The 18,411-nt window shown below is 48.4% G+C and overlaps 1 protein-coding gene across 1 annotated transcript; it reads right to left on the reverse strand.

Annotated features, from left to right (window-relative positions):
- Positions 1–3,387: 3,387 nt before the first annotated feature.
- Positions 3,388–11,392, reverse strand: LOC108499380 (putative P2Y purinoceptor 10). The gene is made up of 2 exons (XM_017819134.1): positions 11,264–11,392; positions 3,388–6,415 (listed from the first exon to the last, which is right to left on the reverse strand). The coding sequence occupies exon 2, from the start codon at positions 6,411–6,413 to the stop codon at positions 5,391–5,393; it is 1,023 nt and encodes a 340-aa protein (XP_017674623.1). The 5' UTR covers positions 6,414–6,415; positions 11,264–11,392; the 3' UTR covers positions 3,388–5,390.
- Positions 11,393–18,411: the final 7,019 nt, after the last annotated feature.

Here is an 18,411-nt window from a genome sequence, read left to right on the forward strand (position 1 = left end):
ATACAGAAGCACCAACCTTCCAATAAGGGCTCGCTGAAGGAAAACTGAACTCTCTGCCAGTGTAAGTTACTGGAAGGGAGTAATTTTCCTTCATTTTCTTGGAAGCTTGGTTAGCCTCAGACTATCAAGGCTACAGGCTAAAGGGTTTGGACTTTATTCCTGAAATAATAGTATGGTTTAAGGTGGAGACTTTCCCAAAATACCGTTGTATAAAAAAAAACTCATAATGTGCATCATTCCCAATTTTTTTCTTTTTGCTTCCTTTAATTCCTTGCCTTTCTATATGTGCATATATATAGAATTTTTAGTTCTTTTATTGCCTGCTGAGCATGACCACCTTTCTGCAATGCTGAGCACTGCAGGTATATACATACTGTGCTATAACTTCTGAGGTGCCTCATTTCCAGTTGGACAGTTTTACCTGATATCCACGGTCACATCTCACAGCCCAGAGCTCTATGGATTATCTGGCTGTTGGCATCTTTCCTTTTCTAGCTCTAGGTAAAGTATAAATAGAACCATTCTTGCTCTATTCATCAATTTTCTGTAACAGGTTCTATGACCCCTCAAATTTAACAGGAACAGAGCTGTGGAAGAGAAATGAAAGCAGGAACCTTTAGTTCCCAGTTCAGGGTCTGGGATCGAGGGTGCACCAGAATCCATCAGCTCTGACACCCACTCAGTTGCCAGATTTCTCTCTGCAAGGAAATCATGGAATCCTGGAATGGTTTGGATTGGGACTTTAAGGATCATCTCATTCCCACCCCCTGCCATGGGCAGGGACACCTTCCACCAGCCCAGGTTGCTCCAAGCCCCGTCCAACATGGCCTTGGACACTTCCAGGGATGGGGCAGCCACAGCTTCTCTGGGCAATCTGAGCCCCACACTGGTCATCTCCACTGACAGCAGAGGGATTTGGAAGATGCAAGAGGTGTTTATCATTCCAGGTTTTCTTCCTGGGCATCTTTTGCAGCAGCTGATGCTGATCCCTGGAAGAAGGAGCAGAGCTGGTGTATTTGTGAAGCATTCCCAGATCCCAGCAGGGAGGCTGGCACTGCGCCCAGCCCTCCCCAGCGGTCAGAGGTTAATCCCAAAGCAAAGTGGCTGTTTTATCAGGATATCCTGCCTGGGACATCCTACTTCTGTGTCCCCAGCAGCTCATCCAGCCATCCCTGAGCCCTATTTTTAGCTGGTTGTTTATAGCTGGGGAAGGAGAGGTCGGGGGATGTTGGACTATAGCGAGGGGTTTGTAACCACATCGAGTCCTTCCTCTGCTTCTTGGATTTTTGGAGAACTTTTGGAGAAGATCACAATGTTCCTGGCCATGAAATGCTGATAGATTGACATCAAGCCTCCTCCTTCAACACACACCACTCAACCTCTCTGTTCTTCTTTCAACCGAGAGCACGTTTTTGTGTAGCGTTTGTATTTCTGGCTCATTACCGACGTCAACGTGCATTTTACACTTGGCAGTGTCCTCCTTTCAAAGGCAGAAGGCACAAAGGAATTTTTAAATAACTGGGAGACTTTCCCTAAGGCCTCCAGATGAAGGTTGTCTCTGCCTGTAGCCTGGTATCCTGTGGGCAGGAGGCCAAATGCAGATGATCAGCACCTCTCAAGCGCTCAGCACTGAGAATATCTGACAGGATGCACCTGAAGGATGTATGAAAAACAAGAGGAGGAGGAGGGTTTGTTCACACAAAGCAGCTCACCCTTGTGCACACTTGCTGAGGGTTGAGCTGAGCCATTGGCATGTGGCCTGTGGGGCTGGTGAGTCCCCCTCAGCCCTGCACAGTTCTCTCTACAGGGGCAGCATTTTGGGGAAGCTTGGATTTATTTGTGCAGCAAATAATTGTCAATCACTCCCTTACTTTTTGGGCTAAGCCCTTGTCTAATCCACATACCGGCATTTTTGGTTAAAATGCACCAGCCATCCCCAAAATCTTTTAAATGAAATGAAGCAGTTTCGTATTTTTGGGTTGTTGAGCTGTTATCCTGCATTTACAGCATATTTTGGTTTTTCTCTGTGCAGAGAGCGAGTAATTTCATTTAAGGGAAGCAAATGAAGCTGGGGTGCTCACAAGATCCTGCAGCTCAGAACCTGAGGCTGCAGAAAGGCATTAAATCCCACAGGGGTTCTTCCCCAAAACATTTGCTGTTGTGCACAGGAGGGCTCTTTCAAGCAGGATACCAGACCTCTGATAGTGGTTAAAATGGGGTGGCATCACAGAAAACACATTTTCTTTTGCTAACAGGTGAATGGCTCATGTTCTAGAGGAAAAGAACAGGTCATGCTGTGGTTTTGCCCAGGGTTGTGCCATGGGGTCATGCACTGTGTCAGTGCAGGAGGCTTGGAGACCTCACCATGTTTCCACCTTGAGCAGTTCCCTTCAGGATCAGTCTGGACACAAAGATCCCCCAGCACCACGAGCCCTTCAGATCCACCCTTCACATTCCTGGCATTGTGCTGTTCCCAACCTTTTGATCTGGTTAAATTCTGCCTCTCTGTTGAAACACTTTTTTTGTCTGCCCAAGAAGGATGAAGATGCCTTTTCATAGCTGGTGAGTCTGGGCAGTGGGACCAGCACAAGAGATAATCCAGGAGCAACATCATGAAATTGTGTCTCCTCTTGTCAAAATAATAAGCATGTTTTCTGGTCACAGGAAATGGGGTGAATTACAGGAACTGGAGCAGGGCATGTTGTGCCTTTGAATGTTTGAGAGCACTGGCAGATAAACCAGCACCTGCAGCTCAGGTCCTGTGTCAGATCAAGCCCCAAGCAGCCCTGAGGGCACCTGAAATACTGTTCTCCTCAACAGAACTCTGGATTTGTCTGTTCTTCTCTTGAGACACACACTGAGGCCTTGGAGAACCTGAACTAACCTTTGGATTTCACATCTGGGTTTGTGGAGGCCAAACTGATCATCTTTGCTTTCTTAGGTGCTTTCAGAAAACTCCAAGTTCTCCTTGACCTCGTTTTGCTTCGAGTTGTTGCTCTCTAGGCCAGTTCACCCTCATGACCATCCTGGCTGACTTTCTCTCATGGTTCAACCCCATCTGGCACCTGAACAGTGTCAGCTCTGTCCCAGCCCAAACCAGGGCACTCTCCCACACCCCACAAGAGACCTTCAGAGCAAGTTGTCTGGTCACCTGCACGTCACAGTGACACGACTCGAGTGGCTGGAACTGGGGAGCTTCTAAATTCAATGTGAGTGTGGTAGATTTAAATAAATAAATAAACAAACACTAGTGAGAGTGAAAACCTCTCTGTGGGCAAGCAAGAAATCTATAAAAGTTGATGTGCTCCATCATTTGACCTCCTCGATCCAAGGACGAGCTGATGTCACAGAGTTTTCCAGATACCAGTGAAAGCTATGAAATGCAGCTGATGTTTGCAAAACTGTGTTTATTTTTTAAAGCATCAGTTCCTGGGAAGAAAAACATAGAACAAGCTACAGAGTTCCCGTAATGATGCCTTTGACTTGTTTTCACCTGATCAAGGGAGGATCGTACGAGAAAGAAATGACAGGAAACAGCTCCCAGTCACGTGCCAGCCGAGCAAGGTCTATAAAAACCCTCAAAACAACCATCAAAACTAAAGTCTCCTTCACTGACATCATACAGAGTGTAGCTTATGAGAAACTGCTGAATTGAGAACAATTTTATTTTGGTTAACTCTGTACCTGAGCATCAACCCCTTTGTGAAGGGACTACTTGCAGTGTGCAAACATTTCTGGGTGTCACCAGCATCCCAAACTGCCAGTTACATCACAGAAAACATTTCCATCGACCCCAGTGCAGGATCCAGTTCATGCTACTGCAGCCCACAGTCATCTTCTCATACGTGGGAGGAGAACTACGGGAGCTTATTGTGCTTAGTCAGTGTGCCACCACCTTTTAGAGCAACCCCAGTGAAACGGTTGTTTAAACCTGGCTACTGTTTGCTTTCCCCCATTTGTTTTGTAAAACAGAGAAGTGGGAAAACATAACATACAGAAAATATTTGGCTGAGTTCAAATGTAACTCAGTGGAATTGAGTGGTAAGATTTAAAATACACTTAGCAAGTGTTTCTGGTCGTTCTGCTGGTTTTGCAGCAACATGTAAGATATTTTCTGTTGCAAAACTGCACATTGTACAAATTGTACACATTCTCTTGAAAATATGTAGGCTTTCAAAGGCAACAGATTGGTGCCTGTGTTCAGCCAAATCAACTCCCAGGTATCACAAGGATACCCTGGAAGTTCCACCATGGGTGGGCTTGGCTGAAGAGCTGTCACTAATGTAATGTAAGGGGTAAATGACATCCTCCCTTTCACTGCTTTGCACAGCTACATAAAAATGTAAACATTAGGATCATGAGAGGAGCTGGCGGAAAAAACCCACAATAATTTATGCACTTAGCCTGTGCTCTGTTAGTGGAATCACCTTGGCAAGGACCTCTTTCTTTTTTAAAAAGCTGCATCGATTGAACCTGTTGAGCTGAGGTTTTATGGGGCAGACTCACCTCAGGCACCTCTGACCCAAGAAGCCCCACAAAGAAGAGAGTGAGGACCTGAGTGGTACCACCACCATCAATAAATCCACCTGCACGAATGGCAGGACCACCGTGGTCCTGTCCCTCGGGGTCCAAAGGTGAAGAACATGTCCTGATGCCCCCCTTGCCAACAGGGGCAGCTTGGAGGGGAAGAAAGTCACTCAGAGCAAGGGAAGGTGCCACTCTCTGGGATGCTGGAGGAGACTTGTCTTTCAGGGGGTCTTGCACCAGCTGTAGGTACAAGTTATAGGATGTGTCAGCAATTAAGGAGCAAACAGAGGTGGGTGAGGAGGAAATGGAGGAGGGGGGTGGGAAGGTGAGTGTGGGAAAGGTGAAGCAGAGGTGGTGAGCAGTGGGATGCACACAAAGCCAGGAGTGGGCTGGAGCCTCCACCTGTCCACAGCCCCAGTTGTCTCTTATGATTACTGGCCATTTTTATGTTCTTATGTGGTTGTCCCAGAGAAGACACTTCAGCAGATGTCAGTGTATGGATGTGGCACTGTCTTTGGCTTCATCCTAGAGCCATGGAGCTGGGAAAATAGAAGAAAAGCCTCTGGGACTTTTCCATCGCTTCCTAGCAAAAGCTTTGTCTCCCCCTCCTGTATGTTTTCTAGTCCAGCCAGGTCAGGCGTGGGTGGCCCAGGGGTGGAGAGGGTCACACCAGCTGGGTCGCTCATCAGATCCCAACACATGGTCATAGACAGAGTTTTATCTTCTGTGTATCAAAGATTTTCACTGCCACAAAACTCCCCTGCACTGGCAGGATCTTCCACAATGCAGTTGGTAGTTGAGTATCCCAGAACAGTCCCAGACCTCCTATGAAATATCTGAGTTTTTTTCAGCTGGCTTTCCTGTCACTCCTTAACCGACGAGCCGCTCTCCTTGCTCATGAGCCGGCTCCTGATGGCCATGCTGCTGTGCCTGGATATCTGGTCCTGGAACTCCGAAGTCATGAAGAAATAGATGATGGGATCCAGGCAGCAGTCCAGACTGGCGAGGCTTAAGCAGAAGGGTTGTGTGTAGAGCGTGATGGTGCTCAGGAAGCAGTCGGTGATGACGTTCTCTTTCACCAACATGTAGAAGAAGAAGTTGATGTGGTAGGGGGCAAAACACACGCAGAACACCACGGCACACATGGAAACCATCCGCTGGGCCTTGCGCCTCTCGCCGCTGTTCTCCTGCGGGATGTGGAAGCCCCGGAGGGAGTTCTTTGTCTTCCAGGTGCAGAACAAGATGATGACGAGCGGGCCCACGAAGCCGAAGAGCTCGGCCATGCCCGTCATCAGCACCGTGGCCACGCTGCTTCGGATGGGCCGCACCTGGAGGTCGGCGAAGCAGGTGTGGCTGTTGTTGGCCAGCCCGTAGCCCCTCATGATGGGGAAGGGCAGGCAGGCCACCCCCACGAAGAGCCAGACCACGGCGCTGATGGCCACATCGTAGCGCCGCTTCCAGTCCTTGGCCTTGAAGGGCTGGTACAGGAAGAAGTAGCGCTGGATGCTGATGCAGGTGAGGAAGCAGATGCTGGCGTACATGTTGAGGTACTTCAGGTAGAAGCACAGCAGGCAGAGGAAGCTCCCAAAAGGCCAGGTGTGGTTGATGTAGTAGTATATTCTCAGGGGCAGCGAGAGCACGTGGGCCAGGTCGGCCACGGCCAGGTTGATCATGAAGATGATGGCTTTGCTCTTCCTGCTGATGAAGCGGCACAGGACCCACAGGGCAGCGCTGTTGGCCAGGAGCCCGGGGATGAAGATGAGGGTGTAGGTGGTGGCGTACAGGGTGGACTTGAACGTGATGTTGTCACTGGAGCAGGACTGGTTGCTCTGGATCATGACTGGGCTGCTGGAAGTGTCTGTGGTGGTGTGGGGCAGGTGGGTCATTCCTGTCAGGAACAAAAATGGGATGTAAAGGCAAAGACACTGAGAGAGGTGTCAATACTCATGTTTGCCTTTCCTGTTTGACTGTTCAGTGCAAAGTAGAGGTTTGGAATTGTTGTCTGTACAAAGCATTCTGCTACCTTCTTCAGAGCTGCCCTTTCGGAGGTCCCACTGTTCCCACAGAACTGGGAACCATTCCTGGTGTGTCAGTCCCACAAGCACGGGTGAAGCTGTACTATACTGGTCATAGAGCAGCATGAGAAGCTGCCTGTCCTTTTGGCCACCTCCTCGAGGTCACCTGTGGTTAGGTCTCTGGGTATCAGGGGTGAAAGGTGGGCCATAGCCCAACCTCTGTGTGTGAGCAATCACACTGCCCAGAGATCAGAATGTGGGTGACGACCACTGAGTCATGGAACCATGGAATGATTTGGGTTGGAAGGGACCTTAGGGGCCATCTCATTCCACCTCCCTACCAGGGACAGGGAGACCTTTCACTAGATCAGGTTGCTCCAAGCTCTGTCCAGCCTGGCCCTGGACACTTTCAGGTCTACGCTGGGCTCTGTTGGGCACAACTGTGTTGGTGAAACACCACATGTTGAACTGTTGGGCCACCTTTGTCTTGTCAGCTTTTGGAACTGGGACCAGTAAGTTGTGTAACTTGTTTTCAGGAAGGCAACACAGGCAGAAGAAGTTTGGTTTTGCCGGGGTTTTCCTGCCAGGGTTATAATTCTCATTACAGTGATTCCCTCCTGTGTTAATATAACAGTTAAAACTGAATATCAGCTTCCTATTTCATGTGGCACTGCAGACACTGATTCACTGCTTCTGACTCACTTCCTGCACCACTGGCAAGGGGCATTTGCCAGAAGAACTGTCTCTGTAGGTACATATTAGTAACTCCTACCCCGTTACTAAGGTATTTTCCTTCATGCTTCAAAAAAAGGGTTGAGTTTGGAGCTCTCAGTGGCACAGAACATCAGTAGCTGTTTTTTCAGGTTGTTAGTCTTGAGGTGCTTGGATTTGGCAGCTCATACAGACACTGCTCCAGGCTGCCATGGAAGGGTTGGGATTCAGGCCCCAGAAAGCCCAGAGATGTCAAGGTCCCCATGGGACACAGCCACCCTCACCATGGGTGCCCTGGCTCTGGCTGATACCAACAGTGACACTGCTCCTGTGGGCTCCCCAGACAGATTCTTGCTTTTTTTTTTCAACCTCTCTTTCATGCCTTCAAAAAGCAAGGTCTGCATTTTTATCTCCTGCACCTTCAGCTGCACCAAACATCACAGAAGTGCTGCAGTTGAGAAACTCTCTGTCTAGTCCCCTTCCTCCTCCAAGATGGCACAGCTGCTGGAGGCCTCAGAGCTGGTTTTATCCCTCCAGTTCATTCCCAACAACCCTCTCCACAAGGCAGCTCTGGGACAAGATGTTCATGCTCCCCAGCTGCCCCATCCCAGGACACCACAGCCTTGCTCCTCTCACAACACCATAACAGGCCCATGAAGAGGGAAGAGGCTCAAATGGTGCTGGAAACACGGTGGAAAGATGCAGCTGGCTCATGGATTTGTCTCCACCAGTCTGAGAAGCAACACTGGAGGCCTCCCACTCTCTGTCCTGGTGTTCAGGACGCTGAGACAGGGAGTGGCAGGGCATGGAGCTGAGCACTGGGGCGTTCCCTCAGGCTGTTGCTTCTCAGAATGGTAAATGTGGGTTACATCCCATTTCCTGGCAGTACTGGGAATTTCTGGGGCTCGGGATGTTTCATTTCCATCTGGTTTTGCAGCTCCAGCTGGATGGGGCCATCTGCTGCCCTTGTCTCTGGTAAGAGCACTGCTCTCCACACCCAGTTACTGTCCCTTAGGTGATCTCCCACTTTGCTAAGAAGCCATTAAAGAGCCATTTTCAGTGTCATTTTCTGCCTGGTTTCCCTTGGATGTCGAGCTGTGACTGACTGCCTGGTGCTCCTCCAAACCCAACTGCTCGCTGGCCACTGAAACCACGGAGGATCAGGGACATTTGCAAAACACTGTATTTTAAGGCCAGGTTTATATTTAAATGCTGGCCATGGGTGCATGTTCTTCACTCCAGTGAGTCACATCAGCCAGTTGCTCACTGAGGTCCTCAGCTACAGTTAGTCCTTATTTACATCCCGTGTGACCAGAGCGCAGCGCCAGCGATCGGGGCATTGGTGCTGACTCAAACTGGGCTCTGAACGGGCTGTTTGGGGTAAACCAGCGTGTCCAGGATGTGTCTCTGTGACACGAGGATGACACCAGAGCTCAGCCATCACTCTCTGCTGACAGCAAACCATGCCCAGGCACAGGGAGCAGCCCAGGGCTGAGCACACCCCACAGCGTGGGGAGGCTCCCCCTCGTCCATCACCTCCTTTTGCTAATTGTCCACAAGGTGTCAGAGTTAATCAAGATTTCATTTCTTTGCCCTCTTTAAGCTACACTTCTAACCCCCAAGTGCTGTCTGAGTGGCAGAGGTGGCAGTGTGAGTGTTGTTATCTTCTAGAGTGACACCAAATTGAAAACGTCTTGTGTTGCTGAATAGCTGATATTAGGGGGAAAATGCTCCCAGGAGTGGTCCCATTGCTGGTGCCATCTCTGCTGTTGATCTTACAGGTCTTTTCCAAACTAAACGATTCAATGATTCTATTTACAGGTAGAAGAGCCCTGGAAAGCTGCACTTTGATGGAGACCATGGAGCTGAGGTGAACCTTGGAGCCAAGAGGCTACAAAACCCACCCTGTGGGAATGCAGGTGATGTCCCAGACCCACCACTCCAAGCAAATATAACATAGGGACTGTGAACAGGAGAGGGATTTCCCTGGAGTCAGAATCCCTCTCTGCATTCAGGGAACTCGGGGCAGGCACTGAAGGGAAGGGGCTGAGCAGGGTGACCTGGCTGGCAGAGCTAAGGCATTAACACAGTTAGTGCACACAGGGGTGGTGTCTGCTGGCTCATCAGCCTCAGCATGAATGACTTCACTACAAAGCCAGAAAAATATAACCAGATTAAACCATCTCTTTAGACAAAATGCTCCCAGACATATGCACAGGGGACCACAAAATTACTGCATTTCTGCCCTTCCTCCCACTTCTGCTGAGACTGAAGTTCAATCCTACACCATGCCCTAATCCTCCCACCTCTGCACAAAAGCAGACACACAGAAATACCACTCAGTGCCTTAAAATGAGGTTTCCAGAGCAGTCAAGAAAGCAAAGTCCTTCTCTGCATTATGTGTGTGTGCAGCAAAGGCTGTAGAAGGCTGAGAAGTTCCATCAGATTTTATCAGTGCTGATTTACATGTTGCAGAGACAGCTCCTACTGCAACAGTGCCCTCAGAATATGAAATTAAAAAAAAAATTGGTGATAAACAAATACACCATCTAACTACTACTTTTTACATTTTTGTTAGTCTGTATTTCTGAGGCTGTTGCAAAAAGGACACAATAAGTGTGCATGTTATTGCTGGATCTTTTGAAAATAACGATGGCATTTCTAGGAAAAATGTGTTCCTAGGAAAAATGTGTTCCTTGGAAAGGACTGAGAAGCACAGGAATGTCGCTCCAGAGTGCTGGATCTTTCTGAGACGGCCATGAGCAGAGAGGTTGATGGATTTGATGAGGACACAAATATCTCTGCCCTCCCAGCAGGGCTGTGACTGACCCACTGCACTTGCAACGAGGCGAAACCTCTGCCCTCGGAGTGGAACATTCAGCAGTTAAAGGGACTTTTTCTTCACAGAAAAAGAGCAGATCTGGGTTTTCTGAGAAATTTTCATTTTGCAGCACCAGTGCAACTCTCCCTCCTGCAGCAGCTGCAGCTCCTCCCAGGCTGGGCAAGGGCTGTCCTGTGCAGGGATTTGCATCATGGATGTAATTCCTGTGGCTGGGGATGTTGGAACTGGAGCCAAAGTCCCAGCACTTTCACTTGACACTAAAAAACATGTCCTAGAACAAAAATCCCTCTTTCCCTGTGCGGCTCCTGCTCCAGCCTGCTGAGGAACCCTCTCCTGCAGGCTGACATCCTGACCCCCATTCCATGGGATTCCCTCTCCATTCACTTGAAGAAATGTCACACTCAGGGGCCACCCACCATGAATCCTGTCTGTGAGCACCAAACCCACACGTGCTGCTTTGCTGGGCTCCCAGCAGAGCTGAGCTGCTGGTGCAAGTGAAAGCAAAAACTGCAAAAAAACCACCTTCTACAAATTACAGCTTAAAACTTCAGTCTGTTAAGTTTTAATCCAGAGCAGTGACTGCAGTTTGAATTATGAATTAAAACCACCTCAGGATTCTCATTAACAAATGCCTGCCCAAGCAATCTTGCTATTTTTGTCATATCGTGTCCCCTGACTATTAATAATTTCCTCCTGCTGCAGCTCAGTCACAGAGGGTTGGGTGGCACAAAACAGGCAGCCCGTAGGTTTTTTTATGGCAATACAAATCACCATTGGAAAAAAATAGATTTGCAAGTTGCTCTTATTGCAGAGAATGACTTTTAAATACAATATATTCCCCGAGAAATCAGGCAAGAGAAGGAAACTGTAACTGTGCCTATTAATGATGCTGGAGGAGAGCTGGAGCACCTCTAATTGCCCACGCTTAACATTTTGCTTTCTCCAGCGCCAGCAGCCGCTGTTTCAACTTCTCCATGTGTTCACACAGAGGGCTGGCACACCAGGACAGCGGCTGCTGATGTTGCAAGACTCAAAGTGCCACTAATCTGCTCCTGTCAAGAGCCAAGCCCCAAGGAAAAGCCCGAGGAGAGGGAGGATTTTGCAGGGAGCAGCACGGGCGCATTGAGGTGGTTCTAGATGCAAGGAGAGAGTTTAAAAGCAGCCTTACCTTGCAGGCAGAGCCCAGCTCAGCGCAGCCCAGCTCAGGAGGAAGTGCGGAGTCCCTCTGCCCCACTCCAGCCCTGTTTACACGAGCACGGGGACCTGGGTGACATCACGGTGCCACAAGGTGCTGCTTTGCCTGCGGGCGGTGCTGGGGCTGCTGGATCCCACTCCCTGCTGCTCCGCCGGGAATCGCTCGGCTCCCAACCCTGCCGAGCTCGGCCCCGGCCAGGTGTGTTCCCAGCGGCCCCAAAATTGGGTTATGTGCCTTTGTCCCACGTGTTTTCTCTCCCGTAGCTCCGCCGGGGTGGCTCGGCACCCGCGTGGGAGAAGGTCCCAAGGGGAGCTGGGTGCAGGGCACCCCTTCCTCCTCTCCAGCTCTTCCTCCTCTCCAAGCACAGCTCTGAGCTGACCATGGAAACACTCCCGAGGGTCCTGCCTGCTCCTCCCTGGAAGCTCAGCTTTGCTCTCCCCTCCTGACCGAGGACAGTACCCGCTGTGCAGGAGCCTCAGCTGGTGGCTGCTCTGTCCCACCTCAGACTCGATCTTCTTGGGGATGAGGTCCTACTTCCCAATGGCTTTTTTTAGCACTGTGTGAGCCTTGCTTGACATTTCTCCTGAACTAAATCAGCCAGCAGCTCAGTTTACACTCGCTGGAGCTCCCTGCCAGCAACGCCGAAGGGTGGCACTTGTGACATTGCTTCGAGGAAGGGGCACAGATCCAGCCTCCCTTATCCCAGGGGCTGGACACTTGGGTGAGGCCAGGGCTTCACCCCCCTGGAGGATCTAATGGTTTGGATTTTCAGAAAGCCACTGGGAATCTGACCTGGTTTGCCCTTTTGGGATCTCCCTCTGGCTCCCAGCACACGACTGTCCCTGCTCTTGGCAGTTCAACTTGACTGTCCCTGTCCTTGGCAGTTCAACTCTGCCCTGTTGTGGTCTGAGTGTGAAGTCAAACACCACTGCGGCGATCACCTGACGTGGGGACAATGGAGGTGCTGATGTCTGACTGCTCAGAAACCTCAGAAACCAAAACTAATGGGTCTGATTCAAATAATTCATGCCCCACATGAGCAACCCCTAAAATCCAGCACTGTGCTTTCCAGACAATCCCATTTCCACTAGTTGTAGAAAGAAGTTGGTACAAGCTGGGAGCTTGCCAGGTGTTTATTTTAAAATTATTTCTATGGGCTTATGCAAAGCAATAGTGAGAGTTTGGCTGGTGCTCAGTGTTTATCAGCACATCCTGTTTAGCTGATTTTTATTTCAATTAGCAATGAATTTTTATTTCAATAGTTGCTGGAATTTATCCAATCTAAAATCACCACACAATGCTCTTCTTGCTTAAGTTGATGCAGTTGCAAAAGGGGGAGAACATTTTCCTGCCATAAGTGGAAGGGCTTTTGCTACCTGGGCTTTTGTGAAGCTCAGCTGGGAGGTTACAAACGTTCCACAAGCTTCTGGGTGACCTGAGCAGTGTCTTGCACCCTCAGGTGTAGAAGGGACTGTGGTAGAAGCAGCCTGGAGGATTCCAGTCTTGTTTGTCAGTGTTGCCTCTCAATTATCCTACGGACACAGGGCAAGGAAGTGGCTTTTTCTGCTGATAAAGGAGCCTGACTTGAGAGATTCTGCAGACAGTTCCACTGGTTACAGCTGTAATCTCCCTGCAGAGCCCTTTGCCCCAGTTATGGAGGTAAAACTTCGATTTTTGGAGCATTAGGCTGTTCCTGCTCCTGGCCACCGCTTCCCAGAAATGTTAGTTAACATAATTACCTGTATTAGAGGAGAGTTTGGCTCCTGCAAAACCGCCCGGGCATTGATGCCGGCGCTGCCACCGTCGTGTGAGGGATAATTGAGCAATGCTGTGGTTTTAATGCAGAAAAATGGCTCCTCATTTGCCTGTTTGCTGTAAGGGAGCCCATTTCAAAAGAAGGATCACGTTCAAAAGAATGATCTATCACACGCAGAAACGTGTTTCTGTGCCTTTTTCATGCTCCTGTTTGCTCTCCTAGCTCTTTCCCAAAATCCAAAGTGCTGACCAGGCAGTAACAGCACCAGTGTGCTTTAGTTCCTGGGATATTTGTAAACTGGGTTTTTAGGTCTGATGTTTTCCACGTGTCCAAGGGGAGAAATCAAAGAAGGGAAAAAAAATCTCAAACAAGACAAACTACAGCCCTTTAGTAGGAACTGGGGAAAAACAGCTGCGTGTCTGAATTATTATTAATATATATATAAAAAATAATGCATTAGTATATACAAATTTTAACAGTAATTATTAACACTTATCTGAAATGACAGAATCCCAGGATGGTTTGGGTTGGAAAGGACCTTAAACCTCATCCAGTCCCACCCCCTGCCAAGGGCAGGGACACCTTCCACTAGCCCAGGTTGCTCCAAGCCCCGTCCAACCTGGCCTTGGACACTTCCAGAGATGGGGCATCCAATAAATGAAATAAAGCCTTAGATTTCATGTCATAGCATGGATAGCAAATTGATTTTGCTGTCAACTCAAGACTTTGTAGTGTGGAAAAGCAGATATTCAACAAAAGACATTACCAAGAAGTTTATCTAAGTTTAGTCAAAAGTTGTATTATGTCAAGCAGAAAATAAATCTTTATATCCAGATTCTGTGATTCTTCCCATGGAAAATTTAGAGGCTTATTTAAAGGAGTACACTGACTCAGAAAGTGCAAAGCACATATGCAGATTAAATTACATAAATGTGTTGTTTATTATAAACAGTCAGATAACAAAAAAAGGAACAGAGAGTGGCAAACATTGCAAAATTCTGCCCTTTTATCTCTGTATCTGGGGCCTGAGCTGATAATAGTTTTTCCCTTACTAAAAAAAAAAGAAGCAGCAGCCACATGGAAAAGGTAAGAAGGGGGTGGACTGTGAGAAATAATCTCTAATTCTCTGCCTGCATTTTCTGGCCACTGAAGCCTCGTTGCTCGTTAGAGACTCTTGTGCTGTTCCAGAGCCACAATTACACTGGGAGTTAAATCATGTTTTAATTGTTTCCTCTGCTCCCAGCACAGACACACACAAGGCATTTCTGCCCGACAGAGAGGCCGAGTCTGTTGGAAATGGAGAGATCTTTAATTCAAAACAGGAGCATTTCTTAATAGAGCAGCCTGTTGGCTCTGCCTTAGCCCATCCCTGGCTGCATCCCACGGCAGTCGCTCCCTTCCCTGCGCTCTGGAAACTTGTGGATAAACAACGAACTGAAAACGTTCACACCGAGTGTTCCTGCAAAACAAAAACATTCCTCTCTGGCAGCAGAAAGGGAAAGGAAATCTTGGAATGCTTTCAAGTCTGGGGCACCCAAAACCTTGGAAGCCTGCCCCAGATTCTACCGGGAGCAGCTGAGCACCTTGGGTCCCTGGAGCTGGAGGAAAGTCCAGGAGCTTTTCTCCTGGGCCGTCTGGGGTTTGCCGACAGCAGCCACAAGGATTTGCCCGTCGGAACCGTTGCCCTTTGTTATTGTTGGTTGTTTCCTAACTTCTGTTTTTCAGCAGAAGCTGAAAAGGAGGAAATGTCTTCTCCTCTCACCAGCCAGAGACTCTGAGAAGCATTTTCCATCCAGCTGGTGCTAAAAATAACCTCAGTGGTTGTCTCTGCTGAAACTTCTTCTCCCTCCTTTGCAGTTCAGAATCCCTTGACAGGCAGAACCCAGTGACCCTTTTGGAGGGGATAAAGGAATACTTTGAGGGAGAGGGACCTGGAGAGGGAAATGAATTCCTATTTTTGTCAGTGGTGATTTGAATTTCTTTGCCCAGTTTGATTTCTTTGCAACAGTTCCCTTCCCAAGGGGGTCTGTGTGGTGGTGAGTAACCCTGGAGCAGCTGCTACAAGCTGGCACATGAGATGCCTTTTCCTTACCTGCACAGGGTGTAGAACTCCTCCTTTACATGTCTTCTGGAGCTTTATTTTCCTGGAGTTTTCCTGGAGGAGCAACACTGGCACAATCTGGTGAGATCCAACTCAGTTTAAAGGTTGTAAATGAACAGGGTTTAGAGTTCTCTGCACAAGGATCTTCTTGTCTTGGAACATCACACCAGGGAACCAAACTCACCTTAGAACTGTCACATGTCAACTCTCACATGCTGTGGGAGTGGTGTGAACCTGGACATCCCCGTTGGGAACCTCCCTGAGATATCACCACTGGCTCTCAGGAAAGGAGGTTTTCAGCTTGTAATGGAACCATTCCCGTGGGCACAGCTCATCTGTGAAGTGGGAGGGCCTGGTCAGCAGGGGAAGGCTGGTGAAACTGGTGTGGGAAGGTCCATGGTTCTGGGTTCAAGTATTTGCATGTTTTTAGGACTTCCTCTCACAGGCCAAAGGAGTTCCCATCTGCTACGTGACTCTGGTGACCAGCATGGGCACATCATCATTTCCCACACGAGGAGAGGCAGAAGAGTGGGCACCTGGAAGGCTGGAAGGAGCTGGAACAACCCAGAGAGGTTGTGGACTGCCCAGGCCAGGTTGGACAGGGCTTGGAGCAGCCTGGGCTAGTAGAAGGTGTCCCTGCCCACGGCAGGGGGTGGAGCGGGATGAGCTTTAAGGTGCATTCCAATCCAAATCATCCTGGGATTCCATGATTCTGTGGGGCTGCCTCAAAAGCCTCTGGTGTGCCCATGTCCCAGGTGACACTGCCAGGGGCTGCAGCCAGCACGGGGTGGCTGCAAAGCGAAGAAGCACATCATGAGAACTGGAACACAAAAAGCAATGAACTCTGTGGGGAATTCCCAAGAGACTGGAAAACACCCTCCTAATGAACACCATCAACCCCCAGCCATGTTCTTCATCACATCTTCACAAGGCTGTGCTTCCCCTTTCACTTCATCTGGGCAACAGCAGCAAAGACTGCAGCAAAGGGAAAACCTAATTACATTTAAAAACTAGAAGAGATTTAGCTGAGATATTGGGAAAAAATTCTTCCCTGGGAGGGTGGGGAGGCCCTGGCACAGGCTGCCCAGAGAAGCTGTGGCTGCCCCATCCCTGGAGGTGTCCAAGGCCAGGTTGCACCTCATTCTTGTCAGGTTATTCATAGAATCCCAGGATGGTTTGGGTTGGAAGGGACCCTAAAATCATCTGGTTCCACCTCCAGCCATGGGCAAGGACACCTTCCACTAGACCAGGTTGCTCCAAGCCCCATCCAACCTGGCCTTGAACCCAGTCAGGTGCCGTGTGGGACAAACAGGGTGTCTCACAACCATGGACACAGGGCTAGGCCTAGGCCTGGTATCAAGATGTAAATTTGGTCAGAGAGAAAAATGAGTTCAACGACACCAACGACTGACACCAAGAGATCAACAGCAGCAGCTGCTTCTCAGGTCTGCTCTGGGAAGCTGCTCTGAGGAGGATGATTGATGGGAGAAAACAGCCTCATGAAACATGTTATCATTTCATTAAGATCAGAAACTCTGGCAGTCCCCACAAATCAAAACATCTGCAGCACAGATTTCACTGTTGGATTGGAATAATGAAAAGACACGAGATGGTTTTATTTTATCACTGCTTTCCTTGACTCTAACAGAGCAGGACAAAGGCTTGGGAGCTGGTTTCATTTCCCTGCCCGAAATCAGAGGTGCAGGGATGTGTGTCCATGAAACAGAGCAGCTTTATCTCAGCTCTTCTCATGAAACATTAGCTCAGCTTAATCTGTTTGGGGTTTTTTTTGCTTATAAGGATCTTTTGTGAGCTTTAAGTGCCTGGATGTGCTCAAACTCCACCGAAGCCGAACGCCACCAGTCACGAGCCAGGTTTGTGCCTTCCAGACCTACAGTACAACAAGTTCTGGGCAAACAGGCAAAGGGGAGCTGGGGAGGAGCTGTGACATCCCACAGGAAGGTGGATTTGGTCTCCTGAGCCTGGTGGGAGGGAGCAGAGCAGGAGCCAAGCAGGTCCCCGTGCCAGATCTGGAGAACATTGTCCTTCGCTGCACCCCACGAGGGCTGTTAAACCCAGCTGTGTGTAGGGAGGAATGAGTAAGTCTTTACTCTTACCAGCAGTTCATTTGGATGGAGGACTCAAGATTTCCTTGGCAGCCAGAATTCCTTGGCCCTGTTGATTTTTTTCCTTCTCCTTTCTCCAGTGTCTCTGTGTTTGGGTTCGCTCCTTTTTTCGATTTTCTCTTTCAAATTTGTCTTTCACTCCTCAGTCACCGGTTTCCTCTGACACCTGGAGAGGAAACGCAACACAATAATATTTAAGTCACATCTGCAGCATTCTGCAGGTCTTTTCACAGAAAAAAATTAGGTGAAGTTTGGCCACATTTCAGGCAGAAAGAATCCTTCAGATTCTGGGATGACACAATGGTTAAGCTACATCCTATTTGTCTATTTTTTTTCCCCATTTTTTCTCACTTTTTATTTCATTTTCTTTCCATCTGTATAATATATATAATAATCATCTATAATTTTTATTTCATTTTCTATCCATAATGTGGATTTTATCACACTACCAGTTCCTCAGATGGTATTTCTGAAGGTGAGGTATCAGTTGCCTGAAGGGATTTGACTCTGAGTTGGTGTTTCTAAGCACAGATGATGATATATAGGATTAATGAGCTGGAAGAAGGAATTTGTTGCCTTTGAGTCAGCCTAAATTTATTTCCCCCCATTTTACAGTTATACTTGAACAGAGGAAGTACCAGTTGCACTTCCCTTGAACAAGTACCACAACTTCATTAAATCTGAGCTTTAACTGGCAAAATCCCCAGTTTGTGCCAACATTTGGGGCATTTACCACTTACATATCTCACAAAAAATGACTTGCAGTTTAGCTGAGATACCTCCTTAAGGCACTGGATCCCAACAGCCCTCCCCTCTCTTGGAAAAACAAATATCCCACAAAAAATAGGGGTTTAATTGGATTGGAACTTTCAAATCTTGCTACTTTTAAATGAAAACCTTTGAGAATCTATTTGGGAGATTGAGAAAAAGCTTTTGGGATTGGGATAATGCATCTGCTTCTAAAATCTGTTGAGGAAATGGAGAGTATGGGGAGGCTCCACATGTAGAACATCCGAATTAGTAGTGAAAGAGAAAAGCAGTTGAGACTCGAGACTTGGCTTCTTAAGAAATCTAATTTTAGACTAAAAGCAATGTTCCTTGCTTCCCTTCCTCCCTGAGATCAGTGGAAGTCACGACA

The sequence above is a fragment of the Lepidothrix coronata genome, unplaced genomic scaffold, assembly GCF_001604755.1.
Source record: "Lepidothrix coronata isolate B3197 unplaced genomic scaffold, Lepidothrix_coronata-1.0 Scaffold73, whole genome shotgun sequence".
Classification (NCBI taxonomy): domain Eukaryota; kingdom Metazoa; phylum Chordata; class Aves; order Passeriformes; family Pipridae; genus Lepidothrix; species Lepidothrix coronata.